This window comes from Salminus brasiliensis, chromosome 21 (genome assembly GCF_030463535.1).
Source record: "Salminus brasiliensis chromosome 21, fSalBra1.hap2, whole genome shotgun sequence".
NCBI classification, from domain to species: Eukaryota; Metazoa; Chordata; class Actinopteri; order Characiformes; family Bryconidae; genus Salminus; species Salminus brasiliensis.
The window spans coordinates 32,556,168-32,571,094 of NC_132898.1; the positions used below are offsets into that span (position 1 = coordinate 32,556,168).

Consider the following 14,927-nt stretch of genomic DNA (forward strand, 5'->3'; position numbering starts at 1 on the left):
CCACCAGTGCACAGTCAAGCAAATGAAGCTCCACTGCCATCATTAATGATTTTTCCCCCCAACGCAATCTTTCCGCCTCTTTTGCCCGCACCAAGAGAATGGGAATGCCATTCGGGTACAGATCATTTATAATGTCTCAAACCAATTCTCCTAATTTTCTGTCATTCCTTCCTTTGTGAAAAATATGGGTACATTTAACCAATCTATTACAGAATGCCATTTACCCACAAAACCCTATGAATCCCCAAGTTTCTTCAGTACCCTGTTGAGCATCTAACTGCAGCATATCTAATTTGGCTTGAATGTGGCTTTTTCCCGCCCACTCCCCCGTTTAAGGGTGAAAGAGAAAACATAATTACGCTCCCTTCATTAAAATGAGTAATTTCTTGTGTGGGGAGCATCAGTACAGCTGTCCCTTGATTACTAAATGGAACTGAGCAATGATCTATGAAGTAATTAGGAGGACGGTGTGGAACAAATTTCAATGCTGGAACGGACTAGTGGGGCCATATGTTAAAGTAGAGAGAAGCAGCACTGCTCTCCTCACAGAACAATGTAGTTCCATCAAAACGAAGCACACCTTGCTCCACTGGTTAGAGACGGTAGCTAAATGATGCCTTGACTGATGTAGGAATGAATTCATTTACAAAGGCAAACTATTGATGGTATTGAATTCTGTAAGGGTGTTAAGGGACCCAGCAATGGAAAACACGTAATCACTGCACTTCTAAAAATGGGGTTTGTCACTAAAACATTCCCAATATGCCTTGAAGGTTTGCATCAGCAGTGCTGATTTTCAAAGCTGAAGCTGGTCTTCATTTGTAGGGGTCGGAAAATGATCAACCCTGATGATAACTGGACCCAGTACTTAAAATCGTCGAATCAAACTTGAACATTGTCACTTGAGTATAGTTTTTTTGCAAATTAAAGCTTTTATGAGAGCAAGAGATAGAGAATGCCTGAGAGAATGACATCTCTCACGCAACCATGACTGCAAGAAATACTCCAGGTTCAAAGTCCCGCCCCGCAGTCTTACTGGATTATTCAAAATAGTCTGGTCTGGTCAATGTATCAAATACAACCAATGTTCACTCCTGGCATGTTGGGTGATCCTAACACAAGGGACTGCCAAAAACATGAGTCTTGGGTGAGCTGATCACAAGGGAACGGCCAAAACACAGAGCATTTTTAACCTCTATTGTGAATTTTTGATGGAGGAGAAGCTCCAAGCACCTTTACAACATCATTCTCTTGATCACGTAGTCTGCTAGCCCAACTTATGAATAAACAGGTAATTCGCAGCTGGCGTTGAAAAGGTATAAAAAGGTAATGCAGCATCCAGCCCCGCCCTGGATCGGTATCAGTGATCGGCTGATTGTGCTGAATGGCCCCAAATACACTGATCGGTCCATCTCTAGTTAGTACTTTAAAGATAACATTTTTATTGTAATAATAATAATATTATGTATTGTTGTTTAAGGTTTGTTTTGTGGAGGAATTATGCATCATTATCAACCCAGAAAGACACATATCAGTCAATCATTAATCAAACCATTTTGATTTTGTTTGATGTCTTAGAATATATATTCCATTTCAGGAGAACACCAGAGAGAGAACGAAGGCTTTGAAGATACTGACAAAGAATGTTTAAAGCTCTCCACGTTACAAGAGAAACTAAATCCTCTGTAATCACCCTCTTGAACTGAAGCATGACCAGCAAAGAGCAACTAGAACCCACACTGCAAGCAAAATCATCATGTCATCAAATGCCACTTAAACCACTAGAATAAGTCATTGAGCTCTATAATTGGACTCTTCCTCCAGTTCAAGCCATTAGTTCCTAGTGTTCACTCGCCACTCAGACCTCTATCGGCCTGGGGCCGAGAGACAGGAGATATCACCTCTGCCAATGCTTCTGAAAGAGCGATGAGTAAATATTTGGGTTGGTGTATGGATGTGTAACTGGGTAAGTGTGTAACTGTAAAGTAGTGGTTCCCAATCCTGGTCCTGGAGTCTTATAGAAGTGTCTTCTCTGTTTTAACTCACTAGCTTGGCCTGCAAGGAACACTAAGCTCTTCAATAAACTGATCAGGAGAGCCAGCTCCTAGACTCGATGGAGGCAGTGACAGCGCAGCAGATGGTGGCAGAATTTGAGAGCATTTTGAACAGTTCTGTCCATCCCCTTCATGGCATGAAATCTAGGAACGTCATAAGCTAAAGTGGCTCATTCCACCAGCTGCCATCAGACTGTACAATGCCTTCTTGTATGGCGCTTACAATGTTTCACCCTCGTAGAATAAATGGATCACAGGATCACAAATTACACAAATTTATTTATTCATCATTCGTTCAAAAGTTGCATAAGTTGTTCCCCACTTGTTGGATATTGGTTGTTGTTGGCTACTAAATAAGAACACTGCTGTCCTGTTGTTATTACTATAGAATTAAGGTGTATTTTTTACACTGTTGCTTCCCATCAAGGATCAGTACATCTATCTAAAAAGTGAAGAGCAGTGGTACTCCAGGACCAGGGTTTGAAACCACCCAAGACACAAATAAAAAGGACTCCATCCAACTGTGTTGCCTAGAATCAAGTATAGACTAGGTGTGTGTGTGTGCGTTTGCACAGTCTTACCTTCAATGGGGGAGGTTTTCAGCCTGCGGCAGATCCCCTGCACATCTCCATGGCTGTCTCTGATCTTGTTGACTGCCTCTGCACTCCTGAGCTCCATCAATTCCCGGAGCTCCATCACCGTACAGCCAAAGTCCCCATCATGGTTGCCTTCGGCCACAGAGTTTCCCGGCGGATGGTCCGCGGTGTTGTTAGCCATTTTCGTATCCTTGGCTGTGGTTCAGTCCACTAGTTCTGACACTTCGTGGGTGGGCCTGTCGCAGATCTTAAGACTTCACTGAAGAGGAACGTTTTCGAAAGAGGACAGGTTTCTGACAGGTTCAACAGATTTCAAGTGCTGCTGTCTTCTTGCCGGAAGTGGAAGAGAACCATTAGAGGAAGGAGCTCTGGAGAGAAACGCTGGCCCGGGTGAGCATGTTACCACATCTTCAAGACCCAGGTTTTCTTCAGCTCAGAACAACTGCAACAGAGAACATGATGAGGGGAAAACATTAGACTGTAGAGCAATTCAAGAGTATTCTCATTTCCAAATGTTAGACATTGTAATGGAACATAAGTACGTGATTTAAAAGGAAATGCTAGACACAAAGCCAGTTACACTTGTGCTTTCTGAATCGTATATTGTGTTTGGGAAGTAGCCTACAAAGACAAAATCCATTATGAAACAAAAACCTAGAATGTTTTGACATCTGCAAGTCTCTTTCACAAACTTCTATAAAAAGGAATAAAAGAAAGACTTTCCATCTGAGTAAGAGGGAAAAACTTGCACATTTCATAGCACTCACTGGGGGGAAGAAAGCCCAGTTTCTTTTTCTGTACTGGTCATACATAAATGATGCAGCCCGGTGGAATCCTCAGTTTTGGCACATAAAGACGAGTCATTTGCTTCGCTGTTTCAGTGCCATTCACCCCACTTCTGAGTGCATGTTTGCATGAGTGTTACTCAGCCAGTGAGTAAAAGAAAGAATGAGAGCGAGACAAAGACAAAAAGTGAATGAGCGAGACTGAGAATGAGAGCGCACCAGAGACAGAGGGGGAGAGATGGGGACATTCGGAGAGACAGAGATATTGCGAGAGCGAGCGAGAGAGAGACAAAGAGGGGTTCTGCTCTCAGATTAAGCTGGCAGTATGAGGTCCGTCAGTATTGGAGATAAGCTCTCTGTGTTAATGTGAGATAGTCAGGGGTCCAGCTCCAGTGGGTTTCCTTAAACACTTCAAATGCTCAAAATGGAGGTCACTCTTTGATGTATGCTTGCACTGATCCAAAACGAAATATTAGAGTTGAATAGTCATTCTATAGACAATCTAGCTCTCTTTCAACCCCCATCCCACCACACACACACACACACACACAGACAGGCACACACACAGACATATCCAGGGTCATTTACAGTATCCATGAGAGGCTAACCATTGGTGCAAGCCCTGAGGTGGGTTTTAACCCAGATTGGATTACTGACCACGGCTCTGGTGTTTTTGCTCTACTGCAGCTCCAGCCTCACTACAAATTACACTGATTTAACCTCTTCCTGACAGTCACTGGGCTGGTATACCATTATATTTGTTCTCATCATAATAAGAATGTGTTCCTAGTGACCTGCTAAAGTTTTAGTTTTTTGTTTATTGTGGACATAGTCTAATAAAAATAGCTTAAGCTTAGCTTAAAAATAGCTAAATTCTTATAAACTTTCATCAAAGTTTTCTAGGCTGTATGTGTGTGTATGCATGTGTGTGATCCTGTAGGCTGGCCAGAGGACATCTGATTGAGTTTAGCCTGCACATTAGCCTGATGTAATGGATGCTTGTAAATGTCGAAGGGCGGAAATGCCAGATGAGCACACTCCAACAGTGTTTTCAAACAAAATAGCATCAACCCTACTAAATGTCACCAACCGCCAGAGGAAAAGGGAGAACCCATTTGGAAGTGTACAGAAATTAGAAGGACTCCTAAAAGGTTTTTGGAAGAACCACCTGTGTCCTCTTCTGTAAGAATGAGGAGTGAATGACAGGCCAGGTGTCTTCATTATCTGTATAAGAAGGGTGCCTTTCTCAAGGAAGCAGTGTTGAATATTACAGTACTACAATTAGCTGCTTCTGATTCTACAAATTTAACAACTTTATAGGATGGTAGAGTCTAAGGGTTAGTGGATGCACTTAATGGATTGAGTCAAACACAGGTAAAATGACCAAAATGGGTGGAAAGTTAGATTAAATGACTGCAAGAAGTTGAGTGTGGAGAATGAGCAGCAATGGTATTGATCCTGGGCGAAGTATTATGTGTAGTCAGGACAAAAGCAGGCTTCATTAAGAGATTCTGAATAAAGGAATTCATGCAGACTCATTTGCATGCAGAGGACTTTTGCAAGATTTTACAAGTGCAGCCTTCAATGAAAGGGTGTTTTAGATTTACTGGATTTAATATTTTGAGGAGACTCATGCAGTGCAGTTAGGGGAGAACTCTGAAGTGATTTGGCCTGGCAGTCTGCAGAGGCATCTCGCTGTGACTTAATGTCCAAACCCCTCCTGTGCCGCCATACAAGGCTATATTAATAATAAGGATATGAACTAATAAGAAAAAGATGTGTGTGTATATATGGTAGGATACTAGCCTGAAGCCAACTACATCCAGCATTTGGATGAAATAGGAAAAGATTATGAAAAAAGATTTAGGAAGTGTCAAGGAGCTTTTAAGAAGCAATTCAGTACCGGTAGTCTACGAAACCAGAGCTTCGCCCACTAGCACAAGCAACATGTGGGTGTTAAGAGTGCCGAGCCTACAGCTGCAGGAGAAATACTACCACAGCCAGCCAGCTACTCTCCATTCAATAAGAGAAAGCTGTAAAACCACTATAAAAACCTCTTCTGCCTGAGCTCCTGGCTAGTGGACTCGCTGGTTCAACAGTTCGACATGAAACAGGTTTGACTGTAGCGACTGCTGAGATCTGGAACGTCAGCATTAAGTTTTGAGACTCTTTGCACTTATTGAGTATCTTCAATAAATGCAGAAAGCTACAGGCTGTTAAGAACATTGGCGCAACAGAATCAACCCTGATGCAACACAAGTGCTGTGAATTTCCTTCTGATCCAGTAATTCAGGCACAAGCCTACAAACACACTTTTTCAGACCTGTTCAAAGTTCAAAAGGCCTTCGCTGAGCATCACCAAAAGTTGTGCTGTGTACAAACCTTTCAGACCTTTCTTAACAAACAGCAAATATTTAATAACTCTTTTGTACCCATTTCAAATTGCGCTCCTCTTCTCGGTTGACTCGGCACCTCTAGTTTGCACCGGCGTTCTCAATTAACGAAGCACTTACGAGGCAATTATTGCTACACGGAGAATGAATGGGTGGTGGGATAGGGGGTCTGCTGAAAAAAACCTGGCAGATGAATCACACTCTTGTTGGTGAACTTTTGGCACCGATCGTGCATTAAGCAATGCTGGAAAGCCCACACAGAAAAGCTGACTTCAATCTGAGCCGGCAGCAAAGCTGGTGTATCAAGGGCAGTGGGGAGGGGGGCTAGAGAGGGTGCGCTTGGTCTGCCCACGTACTGCTTTTCATACATATGCATGCTGCCATGAGAGCTCCAGAGCCTCAGCAAAACCTGACATCAGACTGTAAACAGGGTGATTAGGATGCAAGTGCAAGCACACTCGAATGTCTTCAGCTGCACCGGTTTGGAAGGAGATGCTCCGCTGACCCGAAATCTGCTAATGGCCGATTCTGCATTAAGCCATTGGCAAAAATAAACCATCACATAAATAAATAAAGGAGGAAAACCGTGCGGACTGCTGCAGTGAAACTACGATTCTATCCATTATATCAGTAATCATGTAATCTGTTGTTTATTTTGGCAACTAATTAAGGAATCAAAGAATTCAGAAAACAATGACAATGGACTAATCTGAGCTGTAACAAAGCAACAACAGCTTTTTTAGGAATTTAAAATATTTTTGCGGGAAAGACAAATATACATGAATATGCCTACACAATCAATGTGCCCATCAGACTCTGCTTCCTACTGTAGAGGAGATGAAATTACATCAAATAATCACTGCTATTCATCAAGAAGGTCCATTTTATTTGATCATTTCTTTTTAATATAGTAATTGAGTTCAATCAAGTGTTAGTGACAGCTCCAAATAAAGCAAAATGAAAAATTAATGGTCAGAAAGGCTCTAAACAATCAAGTAATCAGCTCTTGAGCATCTACTCCATATCTACTGCACTCTGTAATCATGCTGTTCTCTACGGCGCGACAGTTGACTACATGGCATTAATAAAAGCGCTGCTGTATTCTGGGTGCCCTGTTAAATTAGTAACAAAAACAGGGTGATGTGTGCTTTGGCTCTCAGCAGTGGCAGCAGCATGGAGTGTGCTGTGTGCTGTGTTTCAGGAGTGTACGCACTACTTAGTGTGTACTAAGTAGCCCACTGTGAGGGCAGCTTCAGCGAGAGGATTAGGCAGTATGAGCTGAAGTCATATCGGTACTACAGTCTAAGTGGATTGGGGCTAAGGTGCAAGAGGTGCAAGAGAGAATGCACACACCAGAGAACGAGCGAGGCACAGACACAAAAAAAAAGGGGAAAAGAGAGAGAGAGACAAATAGAAAGAGATGGAGAGAAAGAGCTAGAAAAACAAATATTCAAATGGAACAAGAAATAGGAAAAAGGCTGCGAAAGACAGAAATAGTGAGGGTGCACACACAGAGAGAAAGAGAGATACAGAAATGGAGAAACAGAGAGTGAGGAGGCAGAATGAGATGAGGGGACAGAGAGAACAAGGGAAGGAACCAGAGGAAATAAAAGAGACAGAGAGATGGAGGCACTGCTCTTAGATTAAAGAGTATGAGCTGGATCTCGTAGGCAGCAGATGTAAATCATGAGCCCATCTGTTTCCTCTGCAGTCCTGCAATGGCAGTGCCAGCGTGGGCCTTAAGGCTCCGTATCCGCCTCCACAGCGCCGGGGCTGCGCAAAAGCAGGACCCCTCTGCCCCCTCCCGCTCTTATTCATTCTCTCTCTCTCTTTTTCTCTCACTCCGTCTCTACTTCTTAAAAGGATGACTCATCTGTCTACATCGCATCTCTGCGACTCTAAAAGTTTCAGCCTGAATCGCGCACTGCTAAAAAAGGGGAAACTATCTAAACACCCGCCAGTCTAGGCAGACCCACGCAGGCGGTGAATCTGCATGCAACAATTATGACACCGCCTTCAAGAGTCTTCCCTGATGTTTAGATGTCAGCCTAAATCGAGCTTGTTTGCATCCCCCGAAATCTGTGGGGGAAAAAACAAAAAACAACAAAAAAACAGCAGCTTCATACGGCAACCGAAATGACAGAGCAACTTTTATCATCCTTTCATCTGCAACGGGATGAAATTACACGTCTGACTCGCCCCCTATCAAAGTAAAGGAGGAGGACAGCGATGTGTTTTCTGTTTGTTTTCTCTCCTTTTCCACAGAAGCGCTGGGTCCAAAGTGGCCTGGGTTAAGTCTTCAGAGCACAGGGGGGGAGTGCTGGGGGAGCAGGGAATCAAACAGGCAGAAGCACTTCCAATAATTAATGCCGGCGCTGGATAGGGACAGCTATTGAATGAGCCCTGAATAAGGCTTCTGTCAAATGTAGTTCAGTAGTTCAGGCCAGGTGAGGAAATAAGGGGGAAGAGCTCTGAAGCTTTAGCATCAGTTCCGATGATGATTTACTGCTGTTCTGACCTACATAGCGCAAATATTTAGGCTCTCTGAAAATGCATTAACAGAAAAGCACAAATGATTGAAACTGCCCAATCGCAGCGCAAGAAATCTCCATGTTTATTCCTACAGAAGTATCTATAAGCATTGTCTATGAGGCCAACAACTCCAGGAAATGCCACAATGCAATGTGACAGTCCACTACTTAGGCTGCCTTCAAGTCAAGTCAAGTTTGTAAGTACAATCTGATTTGTAATTATTTTTATGTTTATGATTTTACGTTATTCTCCAGTAAGAAGCACCTGTAGCATATACTTAGGTTTAGTGCATGAGAGTAAACCATTAAAGAGATATTAGACTGCAGGTTTTTATAATGAGTGAGCCACTCCTGGTGTGTGAGAGAAGTGCCAGCCACAGAAAACTGTATACCATCAGCGGTAGTCACGTCAGCCATAATGTGTATGGATATGGTTGAGCTACAAAGTAGTAGTTACTTAAAGGGTGTCAGTGAAAGAAAGCCGGAATATACAAACTCAGCTTAGACCTAAGAGAGGGAGGAGGGGAAAGCGCCGTTGCCCCCCACCTAACTAAAAGCCTCTTCTGTTTTCCTACATTGTTTCTTTCCGTTTTCCTTGAAAAACACCTGAGTGAGCTCATTGTATGAGAGCTTTATAAGAGCGTCAGCGAATGTAATATAGCCCATAAGCAGCATTAACCAACTGATTTCAGCAAAGCTTGCACAGGGGGCGGGGGCAGGAATCGAGCTTCCAGCTTCCCAGGAGAGTCACCAAGGCCTTTGATTAGGTAACTGATTGGTTATATTGATTTTCTTTGCTCTGACAACAAAGATTTTGGAGAAATGTTATCACCAGAAACACACTAGCCCGTTTAACTCAAATAACAGACAATTTCCAAAGATGTATTTGGACAGGAGCAATGACATGGTTAATCTGGGCAGTGCTTTGTCGCTATCAAGGATGCATCAAGAGGCTTTGGTGTTTGTTATGTGGTCATATGTATTCCGGAAGACCTCTAAAGGTGGCTCGAGTAATCAGATGCCTTGTAACCTGGCAGTGCTGAGTACATCAAACTTATGTTTTCCAATAACCCAGTTTTCCATGATGCAGCCTCTTTTAAACATATTGAAGCAACAGATGCTCAGTAATGAAGTACGGTTTTGATTTTTTAAGTCTCTAGAGGCTGCACATCAGTGTGTGGGTGCAGGGGAGTGCCAGTAGTGGCGAGTCAGGTCGATAGCATCTAACTAGCAGCCCCCAGCCCCCACTCCTCTCCGCGTGGCCGACCTGGAGAGGCCATCCATCTCACCCAGGCTTCTGCTGGCCACGGCTACTCTTCTCTGGTTTTCATTCATCACTCACTCAAGTGTCTGAAGGAGGGCGGAAAGCTGAACGAGGGAGCGAGTCGGATGGATAACAAACATGCAGGAAGAAGAGAGGGAAGGGTGAGGATGAGAGACAGTGAGTAGTGAATGAGGTGAGTGAGTGAGAGGTGGAAGCATGAAGTAAGTGTTATTACGGGAGAGAGAGAGAGAGAGAGAGAGAGAGAGAGAAAGAGAGAGCAAGGAAGTCTGTGTGTATATATGTGCGTATGTGAGAGAGAGAGAGCAAGAAAGTGTGAAAGAGAGAGTGATCGCGAGAGAGGGAGGAAAATGAGTGAGGGAAAGGGGTTTTGGAGAGAGAATATGATGGGAAAATAAAGAATAGACAGGGAGACAACATGGGAAAGAGAGAAAAAAGTGCTAGACAGAGATGGTGAGCGAGAGAAAGCGCAATGGGTGGGGTGAGGGAGATGGTTCTTGAGAAAAAGATGGGAAAGGGAGAAGGAATATACAGGGAGGGAGAAAGCGAGAAAGAAAAAGAGCAACACTAAAAAGAGAAAAAAAAGAGAGAAAGAGGAGAGAAAAGAGAAAAAGCCATATGTGTGTAACTGGAGGCATGTAATGGGATGAGGACCGGGGTGGAATACGCACTGTGTATGAGCGTGTGTGTGTGTGAGTGTGTGTAGGCGGCGGCCTGCGCCCAGCCTCTCTCCGACTGCAGCCACACCTGCCTTGCATACTAAAGCGGCAGAATGCAGAACCCTCAACTCAGCTGCTCTCCCTGCACCAAACTCACCTACATGCACACATACACACATGCGCACGCACTACATCCACACTGGGCTTCCCGAGCCATCACCAAGCCCTGAGCAACAGTGTAACATGTATTTAATGAGCAATATGCATTGAGCTCAGAGGTATTTTTGCTAAGGCTGATCTCACTTCTCATTTGCAGCGGGGCACACAGCTGGGCTGCTGAATTGAAGAAATAGAGCTTTCCTGCAGCTTCCATTATTAGATTAGTTTAACCTTACAACAAGTGACCACAGTGAACGGCATCTCGCGCGCAACTGAAATTAATTTGATTCCGAAAACAGCTGCGCACCGAACAGACAAGACATTTACATGGGGCAATTGGAGTACAGCTGTTTACCCATACCAAACATGACCCTACCTATGTGTCTCAGTGCAGCGCATTCTTAAGCACATACTTTGCCCTATACCACATTACCAGAACAGTACACTCTTAAACCAAACAGCAGTGCTTGTGTAGAAGTATGCACTGCTCCTCACTGCTTCTGCTGCTGGAATACTGAATCATTCAGCGCTGCACAAGAACACACCCTGCAGTCACATGACCAGAGAGAAAGAGGAAATCCCCAAGTGCAGGCAGGAGGATGGGGAGGGGAGGGGAGAGGGTGGTGGGGACTGGAAAAAGAGAGGAAGGGGAATTAAGTGAGGCAAAATAGAGGAAGGGAGGCAGCTGAGAAAAAGGGGAGCATGCATATTATGGCCTTGGCAGAGGGAAATGTGGACGGAGAGAGAGACAGAAGAAAAACACAAGAGACTGATACAAGAATGAATACACTAAGCGGGAGTGAGGACCAACGCCAAGAAGCAAAGAGAGCAGCAAGGCCAAGTGTGTTCTGACCTTGGTTTCAGCTTTATTTTTCATCCCACAGACAACACTACACAGACTTTATTTAACTGATTATACTGACTGTACTAAACCATCCTTCAATTACAAAGCAAGGTTTAAAATACCTATCAGGTCAAGAGAACAAAATCACAGCCATTCATTGGCCCATACGTCATTATTCCGTGGGAACAAAAGGGCAGAAAAAAACTAAATCAAAAGGTGAAGAACAGCCCCGAGGCATAGAACCAAGAAAGCACCAGGCAAAGATGGCAACCTGCAAATCTGCATTCTTACTGTCTGTGGCCTGAGAGACAGAGGATCACTGATTCAGAATCGAACAGGAAAACCCGGGCTCAAAATTTCCAAAGCATCACAAACAAAAATCAAATGTACGCAATTTTTCCACTTATATATTTCAATATTTCTCTCAAATATATTAATCAACCAATCAAGACATGCTGTCATGTGTGATGTTTGCGTCTTTAGTTCTGAATTGGAGCCAAGAGGCTAATCCAGTGAACAAGTAATGTGAAGTTCTCACAACAGATTTCAGCCCGGATTTACCAGTCGCCAAGTTTTTTGGAGGTCAGTGAGAGAAATTTGTGTTTGGTCTGTGCTGGTTTCATCACTTTTCATCATTTTTGAACTGTTTAAAAACCCCAATGAGAGTTTTCTGCTGCCTCACACACATCTCTTAAAGATATCTAGTAGACTAAATATCTGGACCAGTCTGAGAGTCCAAATCCATTAGTGTGAAAAGGGTTGTGACTGGTTGTGATTGGCAGTGAGGGTAGTGACGAACTACAGCCAATGACAGCTCAAGGCATGTGGTCATGGAAAACTGAACAGGAATACTGAGGACTACTGATGGCTCTGAGTGGTCCAGCTGACTAAGCTGCTGCCACTGTGACCCGAGGATTGCTCGGATGCTGCCTGGTCATCTCTCCAGGTGGGTAGATGGCTCTCTCTTACAACCACATCACTGATGTGTCACTGATGCAACGTCATCATTCAATTCAAAAAGAGGTGGTGGCTGGGTGGAGGAGGCATGTGTCAGTCCTCACTCTCTCAGTTTTGGGAGTATTCTGTAAACAAAACATTGCTATTTCCGCAGCATACATTTTAAGTCATGCCGTGCTTCCACCACACACTACACAGGCACCACCCCTTGTTTAAACCCTCGGGACATTTCCTCTAATGAGAACACATCTTACATAGAGAATCTATGGCTGTGTGCTACATATGTGAAAGGGTAACTCTGGAAAATGCTCGGACCCGACTCTCCAGACATATCAGTTCATACGTGAAAATGGTTATAGAGTGTCAGGAAGCACATACGCAAGTCTATTTAAGATTGTTAAAAGTCAAAGTTTCAAAAAGCTTTCATTCCTGGATGGCTACATTACCCACGAAGTTCCACGGCAAACCTACAGAAGTAACCTTTAGTCATTAAACATAAAAGGGGAGAATCTACTTCTGTATCATTTGTTAGAGGATGACTGTGATTTCCTCTCCAGGTATCTTACAAGGACTTTGCAATGCAATTGTTTGGCAAAGCAGCCCGGAATCATTTTCCATGTTCAATTTACACGGACTGAAGGATCACTCAGCTGCTGCAGATCCCACTTACGTTCTCTAAGCTAGAGGTGTGGCGCTAGCCCATTTGATAGGCAATAAGAATGCACACTTGTGTGGAGGGAGTACAGCTGGGGAAAGCATGTTGAGGAGAGAATAATTCTAGACAGCTGACATTACTTAACATTTAACATTGTGTTCTTTCTCCTATAGCTCCACTCCTCTGCTTAGCATTCATCACAACACTGTAACAAGAATAAGGGTAGTCATAACAGGGGTGTATGTTGTTTTAGCAGCACTGAGCCTTCAGAGAATCTCAATTCCTCCTTTGGATGGAGCGCTCCTCTGTATAGCTAGGTAATAGAGCAATGCCGTTTACACCCTCAAGAAAAAGCAAGGCAGTTCATGCCGGCCTCTCTAGAGCTAATAAATTCGCCACTGACAAGGAAACAACAGTGGTACAATGGCTTGGATAATACATGCTGAGAAGATGGTAATCCTGGTGCTGCTCCACAATTTTTTTCTGTGAGAGAGATAGTCATAAAAGAAACTGAACAGCGGGGTCCCTCCGGAGTTTCGGGCTGTAGAAGGAACAAACAGGGCTGAATGACAGGACAGAGCCTCTGGGGATGCAGCAGAATGTTTGTGTATCTGACAGAAAGCACACTGAGGTCAGCACTCCATCTCCATCTCGGCAGAGAGAGCAGTGATGGTCAGTCAGACATACAGACTGTGACACCACGCTTTTTTTAAGAAATATGGGCATGATTTTCTTCACCAGCAACAGCTGACCGACTACAGAGATCCTGGACTGACCATGTAGCAGCAATAGCAAGAGACCTAGAACAGATCCTGTAGTAGCAACAGAAAGACGAATGTGGACTGAACATGTAGCAGCAATAGCAAGAAGGGCTCTTTTTGGTTCTTGCTGGCATCTCTAGCCATGCTCAGGGGGCTTGTGACAATAGCAACGGCTGGTCAGAGACACTCAATGGCAAGAGAAATCTAAAGGCTGGTTCATACCTACTACGGACGCGGCTGTGACGAGGACTCTCTTCAGTTGACGTTCACTAACTATCTGCAATTGTTGAATCGCTCAGTTAACTAAACACTCATCATACTCTACTGGAGAAATGTGTCTCACTGATAAGAAACACTAGATGCCAGAAGTCTTTCCTCATATGACACATCTTGTGCCTAAGAAGTAAGCATATAAAACCCCAAGGCCAAATTCAAAGCCAAATACAATTTAAAAGCCAAGTCAAGCATTGAGGGACATTTCTTATCTCTGAATTGCATGGGCTTGCTATCCTCATGATGAGGGCCGCCCATCCCTGAACTTCAGTTCATGTCAATTAATAAAAGGAAATTAATCCATTCCACATCCCTCCTTCCACTCCCAAGCCACTCCAGTTGAGCAACCACATCCCCCCTTATCCCCTTTTAACACAGATTCATCAACTACTCCTTCAGGCGGGCTCACTATAATAAAGCTTATACAAAAGCATGTTTCCGGTTCCATGCTACACTAAACTGCACAAGAGAATTTCCCTCTCACTCTCCAACTGAAGCTTGGATCATCAACCAGCAACTTAAATCTGAATCCCCCCGAATTATTTATATCCCCCCGCTAATTAATCAATGCAATGGGCCGCAGGGAAGATGATAATGATAGCCACATCATAGCTGATCATGGGAACAACATAGAAACCTTGCATAGAAAGAGAGACTCAAGACTAGCAATTGCTAGAGTGAAAGTATAATTTATACCAGTCAAAATTAAATTGCAGGGCACAAACTGTCAAAGCTGACAAGAATTCTTACTTACCCTGCTGAAAGAACTTCTCAAACACTTTCAACCATGTACTGATAACACAATGTACCAACATGCATGTGGTCTGCAAGCTAACAATTGAACCATGACTTTTCCAACGGGGAGATAGGCAAGCGGCTTTGCAGCCAAGACAGCAGCTCTTACGACATCCGTTACACATACAGACATTACCAAGTGCCTCAACTGACCCCAGCCTTCACCCCTGTGCTTTGGTCTGA

At 43.8% G+C, this 14,927-nt stretch overlaps 1 protein-coding gene across 6 annotated transcripts in view; it reads right to left on the bottom strand.

Annotated features, from left to right (window-relative positions):
- atp2b4 (ATPase plasma membrane Ca2+ transporting 4) overlaps nt 1-14,927 on the bottom strand; it is an 86,282-nt gene that overhangs the window by 51,991 nt on the left and 19,364 nt on the right. For all 6 annotated transcript variants that reach the window (XM_072666138.1, XM_072666139.1, XM_072666137.1 and 3 more), the window contains one exon: nt 2,636-3,092. In XM_072666138.1, the coding sequence (XP_072522239.1) occupies nt 2,636-2,831 (196 nt within the window). In that variant the 5' untranslated portion in view covers nt 2,832-3,092. The remainder of the gene's footprint in view (nt 1-2,635; nt 3,093-14,927) is intronic.